Consider the following 18,861-nt stretch of genomic DNA (forward strand, 5'->3'; position numbering starts at 1 on the left):
AAAATTGTGTCTTAATCCTGTATGACCAGTTTCAACAACCAATACCCGCAACAATTCTAACATTACCTTCTATGTAAATCTCTGCAGAAGTGGAGTCTGTTCCATAGATGTTTGAAGCAAAGCACGAGTAACGTCCTGTGTCCTCCTCAAAAGCTTCAACAATAACCAATGAGTGTTGATCACCTGTCTGGATAATTTGAATGTCTGGTGAGTTTTCAAGCTCCTTCCCTTCACAGTACCACCTGCAAGGCAAAAAATATTGTTTCTTAATGCAAACAACATGACAACTAGAATGACAATGTTGAAAGTCTTTCTGATGATAAAATAGATGGGTTTTAGCCTGAAGATTCTGACAGCGTACTGCAGGCAAGTGTTGAATCAACAGTCATAGGAATAAAATATTTATGATTTCCATAATATTCAATTACAGCAAATAATAGAGCTCCTTTCTTTGCAGTATTCAAACATACTGACAAACTAGTTTATGTACGTGACTAGCACATATTTTTGTTGATATACAGATTTCAGTAGTAGAGTAGAAAACTCTGAATTTGGAATGCTGTCAATCCAGCTCTGAATTTCTCTCGAGGTACATCCAGATCTGTGTTGTGACTTAAACTGTAGCAAAAAAAACCCCACCTAAGTAAACTAATTTCCTTGACACTTGTGATTCCAAAGTTCATGTTGATTCAGAATGTGAATGAAATTTACTATAATGTTACTGTTTGTTTTGTCATATATTTAAGACAATCTGCTTTTTATAAAAGATGGCATAAGTGTGTCACAAGGAAAGAGAAGTGATCTCTTACAATATTGAGGCACTTCCTTACAGGGACATAGCCACTGAGACAGCTGGACCTTGAATTCTTTTCTGTATCATATTGCTGTGTTTCTCTTTCAAACCCAGCTACACAACCAAGAATATATTGGGCCCTTTAGAGACTTCACGCTCTCGTCTAAGGCATTCCTAAGTCCTTCAGTGTTCAGAAGGGTTGTTTCAGTAGAAAATGCAGGAATCCAAGCAAAAGTGAAAGCAGCACCTGAAAAGACAGCTCCATAGGATGTATTAATGACAGTAACCATCAGCTCAACCTACAAGCAAGTAGGAGGGGAGAGCAGGCCTGATGGCTATTGCTTGTTAATGTGGAAAAGACAGAACAGGAAGAGAAAAAGCAGGTGGATTTGCAGAACCAAATTCAAATTTAATAAGACAATCTAGGTTTTATAGAGAAGGTGTAGTACTATGTGTAGGATCTGGAATTAAATGTTTGGGATAATACTCAGAAATACCTGTATTTTTAGGTAGCTAGATAAATTTGAGAAGCCAAACTAAGGTGCATTCACCTTCACCGTAAGTTTTCTCATAATATTGGTAAATATAAAACTCCACAGAAATATTTGTATTTTCTTTTACTGCTGCTTTCTTAACTAGGCATGGTTGATTAATGTGTCCTGTGCATGTGTGGGTTGGGGCTGTCATATTGATAACATTTTTTATTCAATTGATTTTTTAAAAATGAATAATTGTTTCATCTGCCTTTATATGGTAACTTGGTAAAATGCTATCAAAGCAATGGCAAATGTATTTCCTGCTATACAGTACAGCATAAGATTAGTTGTGGAAAGGATAAGGATAGGTTTTTGAGTAATAAGTGGTGACAATTCATGTTTCCCGGCTCATCCTATATGGTACTTTGATAGATTTCCATCCTAGATAATTCAGAGAAACATTAATCAATACATTTTTTTAACCATTCAATTGTATTCACCTCTTGGAAGCACAACTTTTTACAACTTTGTGCTACAAATTGAGCATAAACAAAACTCCAAATTAATATTCTGGGAAAGAAACCCAAACCTATAAGACACTCCATACCAATGGAAAACCAGAATTTAATAGTATAATGTAGAATTGAAAAAGGAGCCTCAAAGGGGCTGTGAGCTATGAAGAAGTACAGATCTGGAACTTAAATACTGATTACATAGCTAAGAAGTAAACCATGCACTATTTGTGCACCATCAGTCCTAGCTGTCCAACATGGTTTTCTTAAAGTAGACAGGGCATTCCTCAGTCCACTTCAAGTTGCATGTTAGCGTAATCTGTAGCTGTACAGTCAACAGACTTGAATGTACAGCTTGGAAAGCGTACAGGTCTGCCTGTTAGGGAGGGAGGCTCCTGCACTGAGGAATGAATCATACTGCTTAACACAGCTTCCCCTTTTAGAAAGGCAAACCTTTGTAGCTAGAGAGCTAGAACTTAAAAGTCTTGGTTCGTATCTACATCTGCTTGCTTTTCCTCTTTTACAAGCCTCCATTGTAACAAGAATTGAAAATGGGTCTAAGAAAATTACTTTTATGAGTTTAACATGTCTGATTGCAATGAACAGTCACGTAGTAAATATCATCATGTTAAACGAGGATTCCAGTAGGGTGTAAAATGTCCCAGCTCTCTTCCCTGACATTTCACAGCTGAAGTACAGCTTCGCTTTACTAAAATACATCCACGTCCTTCTTACAGGGTTTTACCAACAAGAAAGTGGCGCTGTTTTATGCAGAGAACTTTAACCAAAGTTACTCATTTCTCTTCCATTTGAGCCTTGGGGTTCTAATAGACAAACTTTTGCAGATCCGGCAGCGGTACTTTAAAATGTTGAAATCCTGATGCTGTCTTGTTTGCTGGAGGTTTCTCTCTCTGAAGCAAGGATGGCAGGTTCAAATGTGTTCCCAGGCCCAGCTGCTCCAGTTCTGGTCTAATAGAAACGGGTTTGCACCAGGACACTAGACATGTGGATCTAGGATAACTGAACCATACAAATTCTCCTATATATCACTTTTAGTAAATGTTAGTAACTGTGAAAGAAGGGACCGGGCAGTCAGGAGGCTACAGCCGTATCTTAAATTGCCACACGTGTTAGCTTGAACCCAGTGTGAGCCACAAATTAAGGCAGTATTCCTCTGTCCCTCTGAAGTTCAACATGGTTCATTTGCTAGGTTTTCCACCAGTCTGGTGGGCAAAATGAGATGCTCCAAGGTACTTTCTGTCAGTGAACAACCTGCCTAGGACAACACTTACTCCAGGATAGCTTTCAGCAGCCATTAATGCTACTCTCAAACCTCAATGGAACTTGTTTAAGGTGCTTCACAATACAGTGTAAACAGTGTTCTGGATATTAACCAAACCCATACAACGTGCAGCACCTTTTGAAATTTAAGGTACGGCTGTCATTTTGCAAAAGGGAGTAATAACATCAGCACGTATCCTAGGTTGCCAGGTGAGGTAGCACACGTAAAAAGATAAATCAGAAGTTACTGGGGGTTCTGACTCAGACTACAAGTCCACCTAACCCAGCACACTGTCTAGACAGTAGCCAAAAGCAGACACTTATGGAAGAGTATAAGAACAGAGCGAGTATAAACATATATATGTATGTAAGTTCATATATTTCTACGAAGTATCTAACCGTTCTCTTTTTTTTAAAAATCTTTTTATCTGTGTCTTTCATCTACTATTCTCTTATCTTTTTCATAAGGTGTTCAGCAGCACTTAAAAATAATTTTTAAAAGGTGAAATCACTGGTCTTAACATGATTATTTACAAACTACCTCTCTTTTAAAGGTTTTCACTATCACAGTACCATTACCATTATTTTCTAGTAGGTTTGATTGTATAGTTCTTTACTAACATTCAGTTTGCAAATCCTGCTTTTTCTGTATGTCATCTTTATTTTGAAAGAATTGGTTTACACTTCCATTAAAGTACATTTCCTTTAAAAATAATGATCCTTCTAGCTTCTTCTGATTGAGCTGTAGCGTTCATATTCCATCATAGTCCAGTCAGGAACCTTCAGATCCTCTAATACAAACCTCTTCAAACAAAAGGAAAAGCTACATCTATTTTACACTTTGCCCATAATGACTTGCCCAAATCTGGTGTTTTCCCCACTAATAATTAGATACAGGGTGGGTTTTTTGACTGGCTCCCCAGAAGTGCAGGTTACATTTGCTTTTCTGTTCAGTGACGTCCTTGTAAACATGTAGATACAGACACCATAGCTAATAGTGGGGTCTTTGGTATCCAGGACACAAACATCTCATGCCTAGGATAAAGGAAGAACTCTACCACAAGTAGAGGAAACATCTAGCAGTCCCAAGGGAAAAGTATGGCAATGTGCATTACAGGGTTGATTGAAAAGGTCCTTTGAAATTGATTAGTGCCATTTTAAAGTTCCAGACCAGGAAAATTATATAGGATTCCTGTGATCCCGAAGGAGAAATTTTTTTTAATTCTATGTACAATATGGTTTATTCTTCTGTTGCTTTCAAGATTTGCAATTAGTGATAATTGACAATGGTCACATTTTCAGGAGAGAAGACCTAAGGTTCATGCACAGCTGAATGACTACAAGCGCAAACTGGGTATGTAAATCTACAGGTTGCCTTTTAGGTGTAAAATTCATGTAGGCAACTGTGTACTTTGGGAACTGAGTCATGGCACTTATTCACATCTTTTTATATACCTACCTCATGCTCCTTACTTATAATGTAATCCTGTTTATGCATGTTAGCTTTAGCAGATATGAAAAACTATTGAAAAGAATATCCACGTTTTAGAATTCGATCTCATTTTCAGAACATTAAAATAACATGTACTACAGTGATATTATATTTTTGTGTCCTCTCAGGTGTGGCTCCTCAGTGCTTTGTGTGACACATGAAGTAAAACACATTACACAACATGCTGCGATAACTAGTAAGATATAAGAACTCTGTCTTCCTCCTGATCAGCTTTTCCAATTAACCTGTTGTGATTGAATAGAGATAAGTCCATATTGCATGCCTTTGCAAGGCACAATTCCAATTGTCCATAAGCAAAATTAAATATACCATGTAAGCTATTTCTTCCAGTTGTTTTAGTAGCACGTGAGTAGCATGTTCCTTTAGTAGACTCAAACTGACAATGAAGCAGGTTTGAGTTAATTCCTTTCTTTGGAGTTATTTTTTTCCTTTGACTAGTCAAAAATTTGCAGCATAAGTGATTTAAAACTTCAGGAATAAACTGCTCTTTGAAACCTGTGTTTAGATCTCCTATGCAGTGTGTTCCTTAGTCACTGTTTTCACCATAATGTTAAAAGTATTTTGAGATTAAGTCAAAGGCATGCTATCTCCTTGCAATGCTTATGAATGAAAAGCAATTCTCTCTTGTGAAATTAAGCTTTACATAACTCTTTGGTATGTCCATATCTACTTCTTGCTTATTAACATTTTATTCTTACCATCAAACGTTGTACGTGGTAGCTATGAAATGTCAGTTCCAAGGGGAGTTCTGACATTGAGATACGTGGCATGACTGAAGTGGCAATACCCTCTCTCACTGACATTTCATTCCTGCCATGAATTGTAATGATAGCTTCGTCATACGAGGCAGGTTCACATTAAGCACAAGCAGTGTCATCCACTGTGCCAAATTCATCCTAGGTCTTAATCCATTGACTTGATTGGAGTTGCATGTAAGAGAAGTTTAACTCTCTAGGCTTTAAGCACTAAAGCAGATAAATGTTTTAATTTGGCAGCCAGGAAAAAAGAATCTTAATCAAGTGACTTCAATCTCTAAAAATCTGTGATTAGTTGCAGATCTAGTCTCCTCACACAAAGCAGCACTAAAATGCACTTTTTAAGCTTTGTATGCCTATGTTAAAGAATGTTTTCATGGAAACCTTATGACATACAGCCTGTTTTTAGAACATCAAATCCTCATGACACTTCCAGGATAGCTGTGTATGCCAAGCCATGCAATGTGATTCATAAGTAAAATTAACTTAGGAGTGATGTGCCAAACAGTTCGGAAAAATGTAGGCACCTCTGAACTTGAGGGAATAAGGAGTGCTCTCCTCACAGAGAGGAGTGAATGTCACACGTATCATTACTCATACAGAAACAGAGCTGTAGAAGGAAGCATGAGAAGGAGGTCATCAAAACCTTTAATGCTTTGGAAATATGCTACACAATTCTCTTACATGCTTATTTCTAACCTTCAGGATAGTCAGAGGAAAGTAACCAATCAATAATTGTAGTAGTGCTCTTTAATTGCAAGCTAACGTTTGAGCTAGCTAGAGGCCCATATACTAAGTATCAATCTTTGCTCATCTCTTCTATGTCACTGCACTCAGCTGATGATACTATAAAATGGGTAATGTTTCATTTAAACTTCTTTCTAGCTAGGTAAGCTTAATGAGCTTCCTCTAACATGTGGGCTTGTTACATTAAGGCTGAGTTATCTTAAAAAGCGGTTTGACAGGTCTATCTGTATTCAGCCAAGCAGGATTTAACTTTCCATATACTGATACTTCAGATCAGTTCCCAGTTTCTTCTCTTGCTCCTCCATCCAATTTTCCGTCCCTCAGTGAGCCCTCATATACACTAGATAGTTACCTACCACGCCTGTAAATCACACTGCTTTACCATTGCCAATGATATTTTGACCCTGATCCATCATGAATGTCATTTACACCATTTTTTACATCATCAGTTTTGTATTGTACTGTCTTACTTTCAAACATGGTATCTGCCCATCATATTTTCCAGTCTTTTCCATTCCTGTGATCAGCTTCTTTCTAAATCTCCTGTCTCTAATTTCTTTCTTATAATCCCCATTACATCAGTTTAACTATCTGATTGCTCCTAGTGTTGACTGAGAAACTACATCACAGAGCTTGCTGAATCTTGTTCTTGTTTCACAATGCTCTGGGTTCCTACAGTGCCAGTTCTACATTGTAAGTGTATATATTATAATCATTATGAGTAGCTTGGGATTCCTTTCTGTAGTTAGGAAGTCCGTTTTAAGTCAAAAGACGCAGGCAAGCATGCATTAACACATGTGTCTCAAGGATGTTTGTTTACTGAGCATGGTCATTCAGCTAAGCTGAAGGAAGAAGAAATCATGCCTTAAAGCCAGTCAGCATTAAGCTTTCATCAACTGCCATCTCGCCAGTTAGTCCTTTCCTGGGACTACTGATTTTTATATCTCATGCTTATCTATTAGAACTCTTCTCTCCTTGCCCAGATCCACAGATACTGAACTAACTCACCACAAACCTCAGAAAACTGTTACCCTCAAAGCAAGGCGGTTGCCAGTTCTGAGCCCAGTTCTGGACACAGTTCCACAGCTATGGGCAACAAGAATTGGGAAGCTTTGCACAGCAGATGGAAGACAAGCACTATTTTTAGTGAAAAAAACAGCATTCTCCTGGTCACCATGGTTAATGGAACACATACCCCAATACACATTTTATTTTCTGATTGCCTCTTGCTGTAGCGATGACTGAAAACATCATGATCAGTAGAAGTACATGAATATTTATCACTCAGGCAAGTGATTTTTTGTACACCCTTTCTTAGTGTTACTCGTGCACATTGGGAAGAGTTGAAAGAATCTTGGATGACCAGGACAAAAGTTTTGTTAACAAACAATTATGATAAGGAAACTCTGTTCAAGCAGCTAGCATTCCCAGCTTTCTCCTTAGTACAACACATACAGACACACACACACACAGACACACACAGAAACACAAGAGGAGAGAGAATTCAAACTTACCGCCTTGGGCTTTATCTTTTATTTGTTAGTTTGAATTGGGAAACTGAAAGCTGAGTCTGATCTTTTTCTTGAGCTTGACTGCTTGGGACTGATTTTCCCTATGGCACTTCTTTCTCCCTGTCCCTACATCCCTCAGCCTTGGGGCATCAGCATATGAGTTCTGGACTTCTGTGTTAGTTCCTCTAAGACTCTGATCTGGGCACAAGCATGAGTCAGTAAACCAAGTGTGCATTCTGTTTGGAGCAGTGTATTATAACTGGAAAGTCTGATGGATGCTTATTTTATATAAATGTAACAGCTCCTGTACTGTCATTCACATAAGTAACTTATTTACAGTAAACGAAATCAAATGTTGAGATAGAAATTTAAATGGAAAAGCTTCAGTTTTGTTGGGACAAAAATAGACCCAAGTTACAAAGATACCCGTCCTCCAATTCTGTGGAATCAAGTGGTCCCTGAATTGGGTGCAGAGGCATCCTGGCCATCCCTGGATACTCCATGGGATGAGTCATTGTTCCTGGGTTCTCCGATCTGCCCTTGTGAGGATTCAGTGACTTTATGGAGTCAGCTTCTAATTCAGATAGTTGTTGAATGCCTAAACTTAGATGGCATGAATACCTTGTCAGTTTTATTTTGTGTCAATGGCATGGACATGTTATGCTGTTATAAGGATGGTGTTGCAACCTCCTGGAGAAATACATAAAACTAACATTGTGCACGGAGTATATGTCTATAAACAAGCAATTCAGTGTTCACCTTTTCTGAATACAAAGAAAGCCAGACTGAGTTTGTGTACAGGTTTATATACATAAAATGAGACTATTTCAGGTGTTTTCTTTGTATTATAAACTAGAATGATGAGAGAAGAAAAAAATATTTCCCATGTCCAGGGATCCTACTGACATTTCTAATATAAAAAAGGTTTATCAAGGCAAGTGCCTAGAGAAATAAGTCTCAAAGGCTTTATAACCAAGTCTTCAGAGAGTGGTGCTAATATCATGGGGATGGTGGTATTTCCTGTCTGTTTTCTGTCAAAAAAACAAATCTTCTCTCACTGTTTTCTCTTTTGATCAGACTCCTCTATGAATTTAAGGGCTGAACACAGTACAACATTTATAATGGCATAAGCTCCATCAAGGGAATGCCTCAAAATTATTAATTAATGCAGTGCATTTAGACATGAAGCATAGTAGAAAGCATATTCTGCTCAATCAAGGTGTTTCCCCCAGCTTTAGAACTATGTAGTCCTTTGGAAGTTCACACTCCCGTCATGGACAAGAGACCCTGCGTGGCACCATAGATCAAGGTCTTGTTAGGGACTGAGAACCTACATGTTACTACCAAAGGCACTAGTGGGACAAAATGATCTGGCAGTCACAGTTCAGGGATCCTATGAACTGGGTAACTTCTAGTCTTCCTGACAAGGTTGTCCATAACTGCAGACAGGCCAAAGCGAGAGGATTCATTTGTAGATCCTTGTTCCTATGTACTTAATATTGTGTTGTAAAAGCTTCTTCCTCCTGAAAACTTAGCAGCTGGTGTGCCAGAAATCCAAGGGAGTGGAAGACAAAGGTCCTTTACCACAAAAATCTTTGGAGCTTCTTTCTTTGGATGTTGAGATAGTTTTCATTTGATGATAGTGCCTATTAGTTCAGTGAGAAAGGTGGTGACTGCAGTAGAAGCTGTAGTAGTGCTGTACCCAGCATTGTCTAGGTATATAAGGAAGACAATGAGCTGACAACTGGAAAAAGTGGACCATCTATGAAGCTCAGAGTCCTTTAATTAGATGCTGAAGATGCAAACAGTTCTTTTCAGTATTTAGAAAAGCAACGCAGATTTCTAAAATACCTATAAAAGGATAGGCAACCATCTAGACTAACAATAGCTATTTATGATACCGCAGGTATTAGGATGCAAATATGTATAGTACATCTCTAAAAGATGGATAGACTTTTCCTTTCTATTGGATTGGTTCAGTCCCAGCAAAGGAAATATAATTCCACCACTGAAATTGAGCAGTAAATGTGGCTAATGAGCTCTATATGAACAAATTTAGACTTAGAAACGCTGATGAGATCTAAAAATTTGCAAGATAAATTTAAAAGTTACAGTAATCTGTTTCTCATTCCACTGATGATGTTGACAAATGAAGTGTAGCTTTTTTACATTTCCTTTTGCCTCCAGTGATCTTTGCAAATGTTACTTAAGTTTCAAAGTCCTCATAGATATCCATAGGTGAGAACTGAAGCATCAGAATTAGCATGCCAGTCACACAACATGAATAAGTATCAATTAATAAGGGTGTCTTATACTGATAAAATGGAATTGTTTTTTCTAATGTCAAAGCAGAATCACTGTCATAATCTGAGTTAGAACTGAGCTGTTCCTGGTGATTTGTATAATGACTTAAATGAACTCCTTTCCTCTCTGTTCATATATGGATGGTTTTGTTTTATAGGAACCTATGTTTACTCATCTCAAATACCTTCAGTCATTAGCCTGAGATCTCACAGCCGTTGGTGTTCATGTATAGATGGTTTTGGTTTGTAGGAACCTATATGTTCACTCATCTCAAATACCTTCAGACATCAGCATGAGCTCTCTCAGCCATTGGTGTTTTTAGCCAGATTACACAGTCAGTCTTGATTTCCATAAAGATAATGAACATTTCTCGCTAAGGAGTTAGCACTTTCTTTTAGTTATGGAAGTCCAGTATTCAAAAACAGTTTTCTGAAATTCAAAGAAAACGTGTCCCAAAATATGCTGTCTTAAAATATAAGCAACCTTTTTTATGACTTAAAGAAAGCAGATTTTTTTCTTAATAAATTTTAATAACCAAGATTAAGAGACTTCTGCTACAGATTACTGGAACATATGCATCAAAATATCTGGAAAGAGTAAGGCATACCCCTGGTGTTACAGAAATACAATATGGCAAGTGCAGAATATGTTTACCTGACTTCAGGTGCTGGGATTCCTACCACAATGCAGTCCAATTGCACTTTGGTTCCTTCAGGAACTTCCCTGCTCTTCAGTTTTTGCGTAAAGCGTGGTGGTTGTCCAATGGGCTCATCAGAATATACAGATGCCGATTCTGACTCTGTTTTTAGCTCTGCACTTGTTAATTGATTGATAGATTCCAAGTTTGCCGCCTGTTGATCATCTGTTTGTCCACATGTTTCCTCTGCTTTGTTTTCCAAGTCTTGCGGTGCTGGAACGGAAAGCCTTTCTCTGCTTTCTGATGTGCTAGATAGGCTAGAGCTACCTTTTTGAGCAGACTTATTCTTAGAATCAATTTTGCTCCTGTAGTTTTTGCATGTTCGGGGTCTTATTCTTTCAGAATTGTGGGCTTTGAAAAGTGATGAGAGCTCCTCAATAAAATCTGCTGCCTTGTTTAGGAATTCCTTTTTTGATTCTGATTCAGAAGGGATGTGTTGTTTCTTTAGGTCTTGAGAGCTCCCTTTGGAGCCCTTTGTATTTCTGACATGGTCCTGACAAAAGTTTGAGTGCAGGCCATTGTCTGATGTTTTCAAAGCTGTAGACTGGGCCATTTGTTTGTATTTTCCTGTGTTTTTCAGGTGATCTGGGGGATGCTGTGAGTGTGCTTGAAGCTCATCCTGTTTAGTTTCCAGTGGATTCTGATCAATAGCTTGTCTTGCCAGGTTTACACTCTCATCTAGCTCTTCTTGGCTCAAAAAGGCAGAGAGATCTGGAAGGTCATCTTGGGCAGCTACCTCATCTGAATCACCAGAAGCGTTGCCATAATGGAAATTATGAGAAGCTGGTTCTGATCTGCTTCTTTCACTCTTCCCTTGGTGTTTAGTTTCAGCTAAATAACTCTCTCTCAGAAGTTGAGATATTGAAGTTGAGGATTCTAAACTGTCGTCTTGCATGCTGCCAACAAAAAGGACAAATAGGACCACACCTTATCAACAGCAAATTTTTTGATTGCACACAACTACAGGCTTCTGAAAAGCAGAACACAACGTTTTCAAAGTGCATCTGTGTGCTGAATATTAACTTGTAAGGGTAGCCTTGTTTTAAAGGCCTGTTCTGTACATACTGCCAGATACCATTTCATTTACCCAGTAAAATCCATCTTTTATCCCTTTCTGCCATTGGTAGCCTTACATTGCTAAAGCAACTGCAAGAGTGGTAATTTATAGTTTGTTCCAGGCAAAATTTCAACTACAGAGCTATTAACTGAGTTTCAATGTCAGATCTTTATCATTGCTGATGTGTGTTTCTTAGCTAAGAAACAACCTCATCAGAGAGATTAAATGCTGGATATTTCAAAGACTGGAAGTTGTGAGAGAGTAACAGTACTTTTACATTAAGTAAATTTAGCTTGAAAGTCACTGATGTAGTAAGTAAATGAACCCTCAAAAAGCATTTGAGGTATGAGAGGAGGAAGGAGGAGGGGAGAGAAGAACAAAAATATTCAATTATGAAAACTTGTCATTTTAAATTCTTAAAGATATTGCATTATAGGAAACAATAATCGTGCTAAATGTATTATACCTTCTTAAATTAAGCATTATTTCTAATAAGCTATTTAAAGTAAGTAGAGAATTATGTCATTATTTGATATGAACATCATTTGTACTACAGGCCTTTCCAAATCATTATCTTATGTTATCCTGATTCTGAAAAAATGTGCCACTGGTGAGAAGACAAAAAGTATCAAAAAGTCCCTACTTAAACTGCATGCCTGATAAGCAGTGCTAAAGTATCCCTTTTGATTCTTAAGTAAGTACTTCTGCATTGTATTCTCCCTTTTATCTACACAAGAGCCATTGTGAATGTAGAGGGATTCAGACATCCTATTAACACCCTTATGGCAAGGTGGCTTAAAATCAAAGACAAATAAGACAAATACTCTTCACAACCTTTCAGATACCTCACAGATGCTGAAAGAGGTGCATGACTGTTTACTGGGTTTGTCTCTCAGAATACACAGTGCAGTTTCTCTCTTCTACTTCATTTAAGGCCTTGCAAGTCTTGCTGGGATGGTTGCAAATATTCCTGCCCCAAGGTGTGTCTGATTTGTCACACTGCAGAAGGTCTGTTCCTGTCATGGCATCAAGAGAAGGGAACATGCTTGCCCTTGCCTCAGCCATTTCCATTCACAGCTTCATGTAACAGCTTAAGTTGCCAGAGAAAGAAGTAAAAAAGGTATCTCTGCTGTGGAAGGCTTTCTGCTCTGCTAGTGGGACAGTTGTCCCTGGAAAAGGGCTGGTAAAAAGAAAAGGAGGTGGTAATATCTCGTACTGCTGCGGTATTTCTTCCTGGAATGTGAGCGACAGCCCTTCTTCCTTATTTACAAAAAGGAAAGCTTTGATTTAAACTGTTTATATTCTTCTTCGGTGGATGCACATAAACCTATCGTATTCTGATGTGCATTTTGAGACCTTAATCCCTCTGCCTGAGGCACAACTTATTACTTTGAAGTCCTTTCTCTTACGTAAACAATTTGGCATTTTAGGTTTATTGATTTTATTGTTTTATTTTGGTAATATGAAGCAAGCAAAATCAGTAAGACAAAAAAGGCATCCAACCAAAATATTGATGTTTGTGCCTGTACGAAAAATGACAAATAAATTACCATAAAAATTACATGCTTCTGAGCACCCAAACTAGTCCCTGCAACTGAGTCAGGGTCTGCAATACCAATTGAATGCTTGGTGTTAGATTATCTGGCACAGTGTTTCAGCGAAGCTGTGGCACCTAAGAGAACATTGATTTGGGAAGCCCACATGAGATAATGTTGTAAGCTGTTCCATGACTGGACAGAGTATGTAATTTAACCTCTGAAGAGAACAAAGTGGTCTCTGTGAGGCTTAAAGTTCCCGCTCTTTGGGTACTACTTTTGCTGGCTCAGCTTTTACTTCTTAAACAGCTGTGCAACCTTGCTGAAGCTGAACGTGTTTAAGGGGTTATATTATCTTGTTTATGTGCTGATAGCATACTATGTGCTGTAAAGGTCACAGCTAAAGCTACAGTTTCAACTCTGAAGAGTTTAAATACATTCTAACATAAGGAGTTTACAGCCTGGAAGAAAAACCCGGCACATGAATGAACTGGAGACCTAGAATATAGCTGTGACACAGGGCAAGTTTGCTTTAGACCTCCTCCCCATGTGCCGCCTTGTATCTGATTAAAAACAGAAGGGGAGAAGCAGAGCCATAGCCAGCTCTTTTCTCTGCACTGTGCAGCTGGCTTAGCCTGCAAAAAGAGAGCAGTGTGTGCTTTTAGTGGGATGTGATTGGAAGTACAGTCTCTGAGAGTATCTCTGGAGGGATGCAGCTCCACGCTAACCTCTCTACATGTGGCTAGGGCTGAATTATAACATCCAGCTGTATGTATTCTTGCGTAGCTTTAGAGGCTACAGTGGAAGGGTGTATTTTACATGGTTGCAAAATTTAGCTTGCCACTCTTCCTGAAACACTGCAGAATGGCACATCTTCATTTCATCTCAATGTCTGTAAATGTCATCAGGGCTTAAAAAAGATGACACAGTTCTTTAGAGAACACCGGACACTAAGGAAGAGATGCAAGTAGGAAAATAATACTGTATGATCAAAACGTGCCAAAGACAAATGAAATTTGCACTGATTTTGTTGAGAGGATATACGAAAATCATCTGCCTGTGAGTGTTCAGGGTTTAGTTTTCCTCTGTTGTATAGCTATTGCTTGATTTTCGCATTTAAGTGCTGTATCTGTTTCAACAGAGGTTGTTAATCACAGTGCAGCTTTCCTGCAGATAACCACAGTAAAGCAACTGTTTGTTTGTTCAGTGTGGTTACCTGAGACTTTGGTCTGGGTCTTGCATATCTTCTAGTCATCTTTAGATGACAATTTGAACAATGCAATGAAACATGAAAGAAATAATTTCTGCTAATGTGAGAAGTAATTTCTGCTAATTGCCTTAAGGAGTATTACTGCAATATGAGGAGATGCTCTCAAAGAAGATGTGTTTAGATTGGCAAAATAGCTTTATAATTCTAGTTTGCAAAAAAGTATAATGAGGAAGCCACTGTCTGATAGCAAAAGGAGGAAAATTGCATGCAAATTACTGCAAAATAACAAAACCAGGGGTGCCTATGCCCGGCGAAAATATAAAATGATAGAAATTAAAGTAGTCAAATCAAAATTCCTTGTACTGGTGGTTAATTTTGGCTAGCTGTAATGCAGTTCTATAAAGCATCTTCCATTAGGAAGAACAGGCTAGACAGCACAGCCATACATGGAAGAGCAAAACCCACTTGTCTGTCACAGTCCTGAGTGAACAGGTAGGAAGCAAATGGACAAATCTCTGGTTCATCCCTGCCTCTGCCCCTCTGAGGGCATTTGAGCAGGTGTGAAAGGGAGAAAACAAACAGTTACCCAGCAAAGGAGCTGGAGCAACTTCCTTCTGCCCATCCGAGCAGAAGGGGTAGAAGGGAGCAGAGTGTTCCTCCTGGTGTTGCGAAGCAAGATATTGATGACAATGAATCTGATGCCAAATTCTTAATCCTTACAGAGCCTTCACTTTCCTTTAGAGCTCACGCAGGGTCAGAATATTATATCTAACTCTTCTCTATTTTCAGCTTGTGTAGAAGATAACTTTTTATTCTATTTTTAGTAAAGAAGAAGTTGGGTACTAGTCAAATGTAGCACTTTGAGGCAGTGCTTGGGTAGTGAAGTTTTAAGATACTTTGAATTATGTGATATTTCTAACTAAATGGAAGATGTTGCGTTTCAGCAGAAGTTGATGTGAGGCTACCAGACAATCCAGTTACAATTATTAATTATGCTTTGCTTATGCCTTGATAGATGTCCGGTTTCTTTTTTTTTTGTTTTCTAGTTATACCCTCCTAGGAGCACAGAGGGCTGATGGTTGAGGGAAGCACTGGGTAGGCTGAGCCATTCAGATTTCACAGATTTCATAGTCAGGGGTTAAGAGCTTGGGTTCAAATGAGACTAAGCATACAGCCTGACAAGGTGTCTGGGCTAGATAGCAATAAGGCTGGATTCAATGTATTTTCTAAAATATCTATTAAACCATCTTTCTCATGAGTTAAAAGATACCACCAGAGGAACAACTATGCTATTACAAGTTTCATTAATCATAATTAATAATTATTTAGCCTTTCTGTGGCCAAAATTGGAATCTAAGCTCCGAAATTAAAATCTGGTCTTGAATTCAGTCTTTCTCTTTGCCTGACTTTATGGATTGTTTAGACTGAGATGTGGAATTGGCCTTGATATACCTTGAGTCTTCCCTTTAATTTTTCCTGATTGGGACTTTGGAACAAAAGTGTCTTTGTGGCTGCACAGAAACCATCCCACAGTCTCCCAGTGTGCAGTGGCACAGAACGCTGGCAGTGAGTGGCAGTGCATGGCACACCACTGCCATATCATGGGGCTAGCAAAATGTGTACAGCAATTGCAGATATCTCTGTTGAGCAGATAACTGCAGCTAACTTTGCAGATAACTCTGTTGAGTAAGCAGTAAGAAGGACAAACTCTAGTAAAAACACAGCAGACAGCAATCTGTGGTGTCAGTGAGAGCACCACTGATTTTGCAGACCGTAAAAATCTGTCTTAAAATGAACCAGTATCAAGGGCAGGAATTGCAATGCTAGTTACAAATGATAGCCCTAAGCTGGTGGTGTCTAGGATTGAAAATGGGATGCCTGGCTCCAGCAGCCAGCAGTTCGCTACTCTTGACTGGTTCATTACCTACATCACCAAACAGGTGCATTGAGGGCAACAGTTTTTGCTTTCCTGGGACACTAATAGTGGTGACCTTGGACACCTATTATCTTGAGAGGCATCAGAGATTGTCATGAACAAAACCAACTGCATGAACTTCTTCAGTCTACTAATTCAGTTTCCGCTAGCCAACTAATTGCACAAGCTTTCTGAGTTTCCAAGAGCCTATATTTATGACAGTGTTCTCTTATTAGCCAGGTGATCTGTAGGATGAAAATTTTAAAAAGGTAGAATTACTTTCCACAGTTTGTTTTGGCAGCGACTTGACTGAAAATCCTTAAGTGGAAGGCAGGAAGATCACAGTGCAGGAAGCTTGCGCAGTGTGACACCAAACCCTTTAATTTTCTCTTGTTTAAGGCTTGTTAGACTCATTGCTGAGTCATCACTGAAAGAATCTGAGCTTTTCCTAAGAAAACAGCAGTGGTGAAACCTCAGCAAAACTGAAGGGAATCCTGATATATCTGAGTGCAGATCGTCTGTTTTATTTGGTGAGAGACCACTTTGAGTGCTTGATGCCCTAAAGAAGTTTTTTTGAAACAGTCCTCTTTATCATAATAAAGAGGTTATGTGCAAATAGCGGATTTAATACAAAAAGCATTTGAACATCTTTGGCCTTCAGTTGTAGTTAAAAAGGAGTAATTTTAGTCAGTACATGTTGTTCCTCTCTGGCTTTTCAAGCTACCGTTACTTTAATCAAGACTGCTTTTGTATGAGACCTCGGTACCAGGACAGCTAGCAAACTGCTCCTTCGTTCTCTGCATAGTGGCACCAATGTGGCCTTTGCACAGCAAGGCTCTGGACCTGTCTGCCCAGCACCTCTGCTGGGAAACTGGAATGTTTAGCAGATATTAGAGGCTACATCCTTTTCCATTTAATTTAATTGCACATAAATTGCATTTACCCACCCACTATTGAGCACTAACAATTATATCGGTGTTTCAAGTGTACGATTACAGCTATGAAAAACAAGCTAAGAGATGACACATGTGATCTGTCTTGCAGACATTTAACGATCACAATCACATTCTTATGTCCTTGCAGGAATTGTCACTTGGCAGTTGCTATTGTCACCGTTTCCATTACTGCCTGTTGACACGCTGTAGCTGCTGCAAGACAGACCTGGAGACTCCAGGCACAGGAAGGGTTAGGCTGGAGCAAAGGACTAAGGTTGGGAGTCTTGTGTCTGCTTGCGGGTATGAATGTAAGATATTTTTAATAATTGTATTTAGAAAGCAATGTACAAGAAGGTGGTTTACTTCTCTGGTTTAGACACATTAGTAGCTTTGAAGTCTATTCCTTTTAATGAATCAAGAAAATCAGATAACTAAACTCCCATTTCCAAGTAATGTAATTAAATAATGGAAAATAAGGAGAGCGCCTCCAAGCCCAGGAGTCTAACAGCTTCTGATGGAAACAAAATCCCTCTAAGAACAAGTAGGCTAAAGGTTATGCCTATGTTTACAAAAAATCCTACTTCTTTATGTATATTTTTCAATATAATATTTTTAATGTTCTAAGCATATTTTGCATCTTCTTCTGTCTCTAATCTGTTTTATAAATTCTAGACCTTAAAGCTCTCATTCGATTGCAAGTCTATAAGAGGCTGGTAGCTGCTCCCTGTTACGTCATTTTGTAATCAGTGAAAAGACTGGTGATGGACGTGTTTTAACTATCTTCACATACTGCTGCTCTTTGCGTTAATGATAACTGTCTGCTGTTCAAGGGGTTTTTTAATTGCTGTTATAACTGGTGTATGGCTACTACTGCTTCTGTTCAGAAAAATAAGTAGAATCAGGCCCTTCCCTCTGTAAATAAAATCTCTAATAGTCCAGCTTCTGCCCTGAGGTACATTGCAATATAGATCTGGAGCAACTTCACTTAAACTGCCCAGGATTTACCTGAAGTAGCTGTGAGCAGAATTACTAACTCCCACCTCAGAGCCCATCTATTTGTAAACGCCACACAGTTAAATTTTTAAAATAGTTTTCAAGTAAAATGCAAAATTTTCCTCTACAAAGTTGAATCTTAAACCTTGAAAAGTCTTACCTATCTACATTTTTCTAAAAGGAAGGGAAAAGAGAGAAAGGAAGGGAAGAAAGGGAAGGAAAAGGGAAGAAAGAAGAAAAAAAGCTAAATATGGGACATCCAATATTTAGAATTTTTTTGAAATTTTATTATTTCAAATGAATTTTTAATGACTTGGGAGTTGGACAGAGCCACATCTTTTGAATACTTGTGATAGTGGATTAGGCCCTTACTGGTAAAACTAATTCTAGATTCCTTTTAAACTGAAATTGCTACCTGGGTTGTCCTTAGAAAAGGAATATAGAGCTGAATTACTTATATACAGTTATATATAATCTATATGTAGTTAAAATATTATGCTGGAGTAATAAATAATTTGAATTTACAGATATTTAATCCATTTTCACCATTTCACCACAAGCATTAGAATAGAACTGAAAGTGTACAAATGTAAAAGCATTAAAAGCACCTATTTTGCTTTAAGAAAC

The 18,861-nt window shown here is 38.4% G+C and overlaps 1 protein-coding gene across 1 annotated transcript in view; it reads right to left on the minus strand.

Annotated features, from left to right (window-relative positions):
- The window catches only part of MYPN (myopalladin), a 63,680-nt gene that overhangs the window by 41,173 nt on the left and 3,646 nt on the right, over window positions 1-18,861 (minus strand). The window contains exons 2-3 of the mRNA XM_009513510.2: window positions 10,547-11,485; window positions 67-242 (exon numbers count right to left, since the gene is read on the minus strand). Of these exons, the coding sequence (XP_009511805.1) occupies window positions 67-242; window positions 10,547-11,484 (1,114 nt within the window). The 5' untranslated portion in view covers window position 11,485. The remainder of the gene's footprint in view (window positions 1-66; window positions 243-10,546; window positions 11,486-18,861) is intronic.

Source organism: Phalacrocorax carbo, chromosome 13 (assembly GCF_963921805.1).
Source record: "Phalacrocorax carbo chromosome 13, bPhaCar2.1, whole genome shotgun sequence".
Classification (NCBI taxonomy): domain Eukaryota; kingdom Metazoa; phylum Chordata; class Aves; order Suliformes; family Phalacrocoracidae; genus Phalacrocorax; species Phalacrocorax carbo.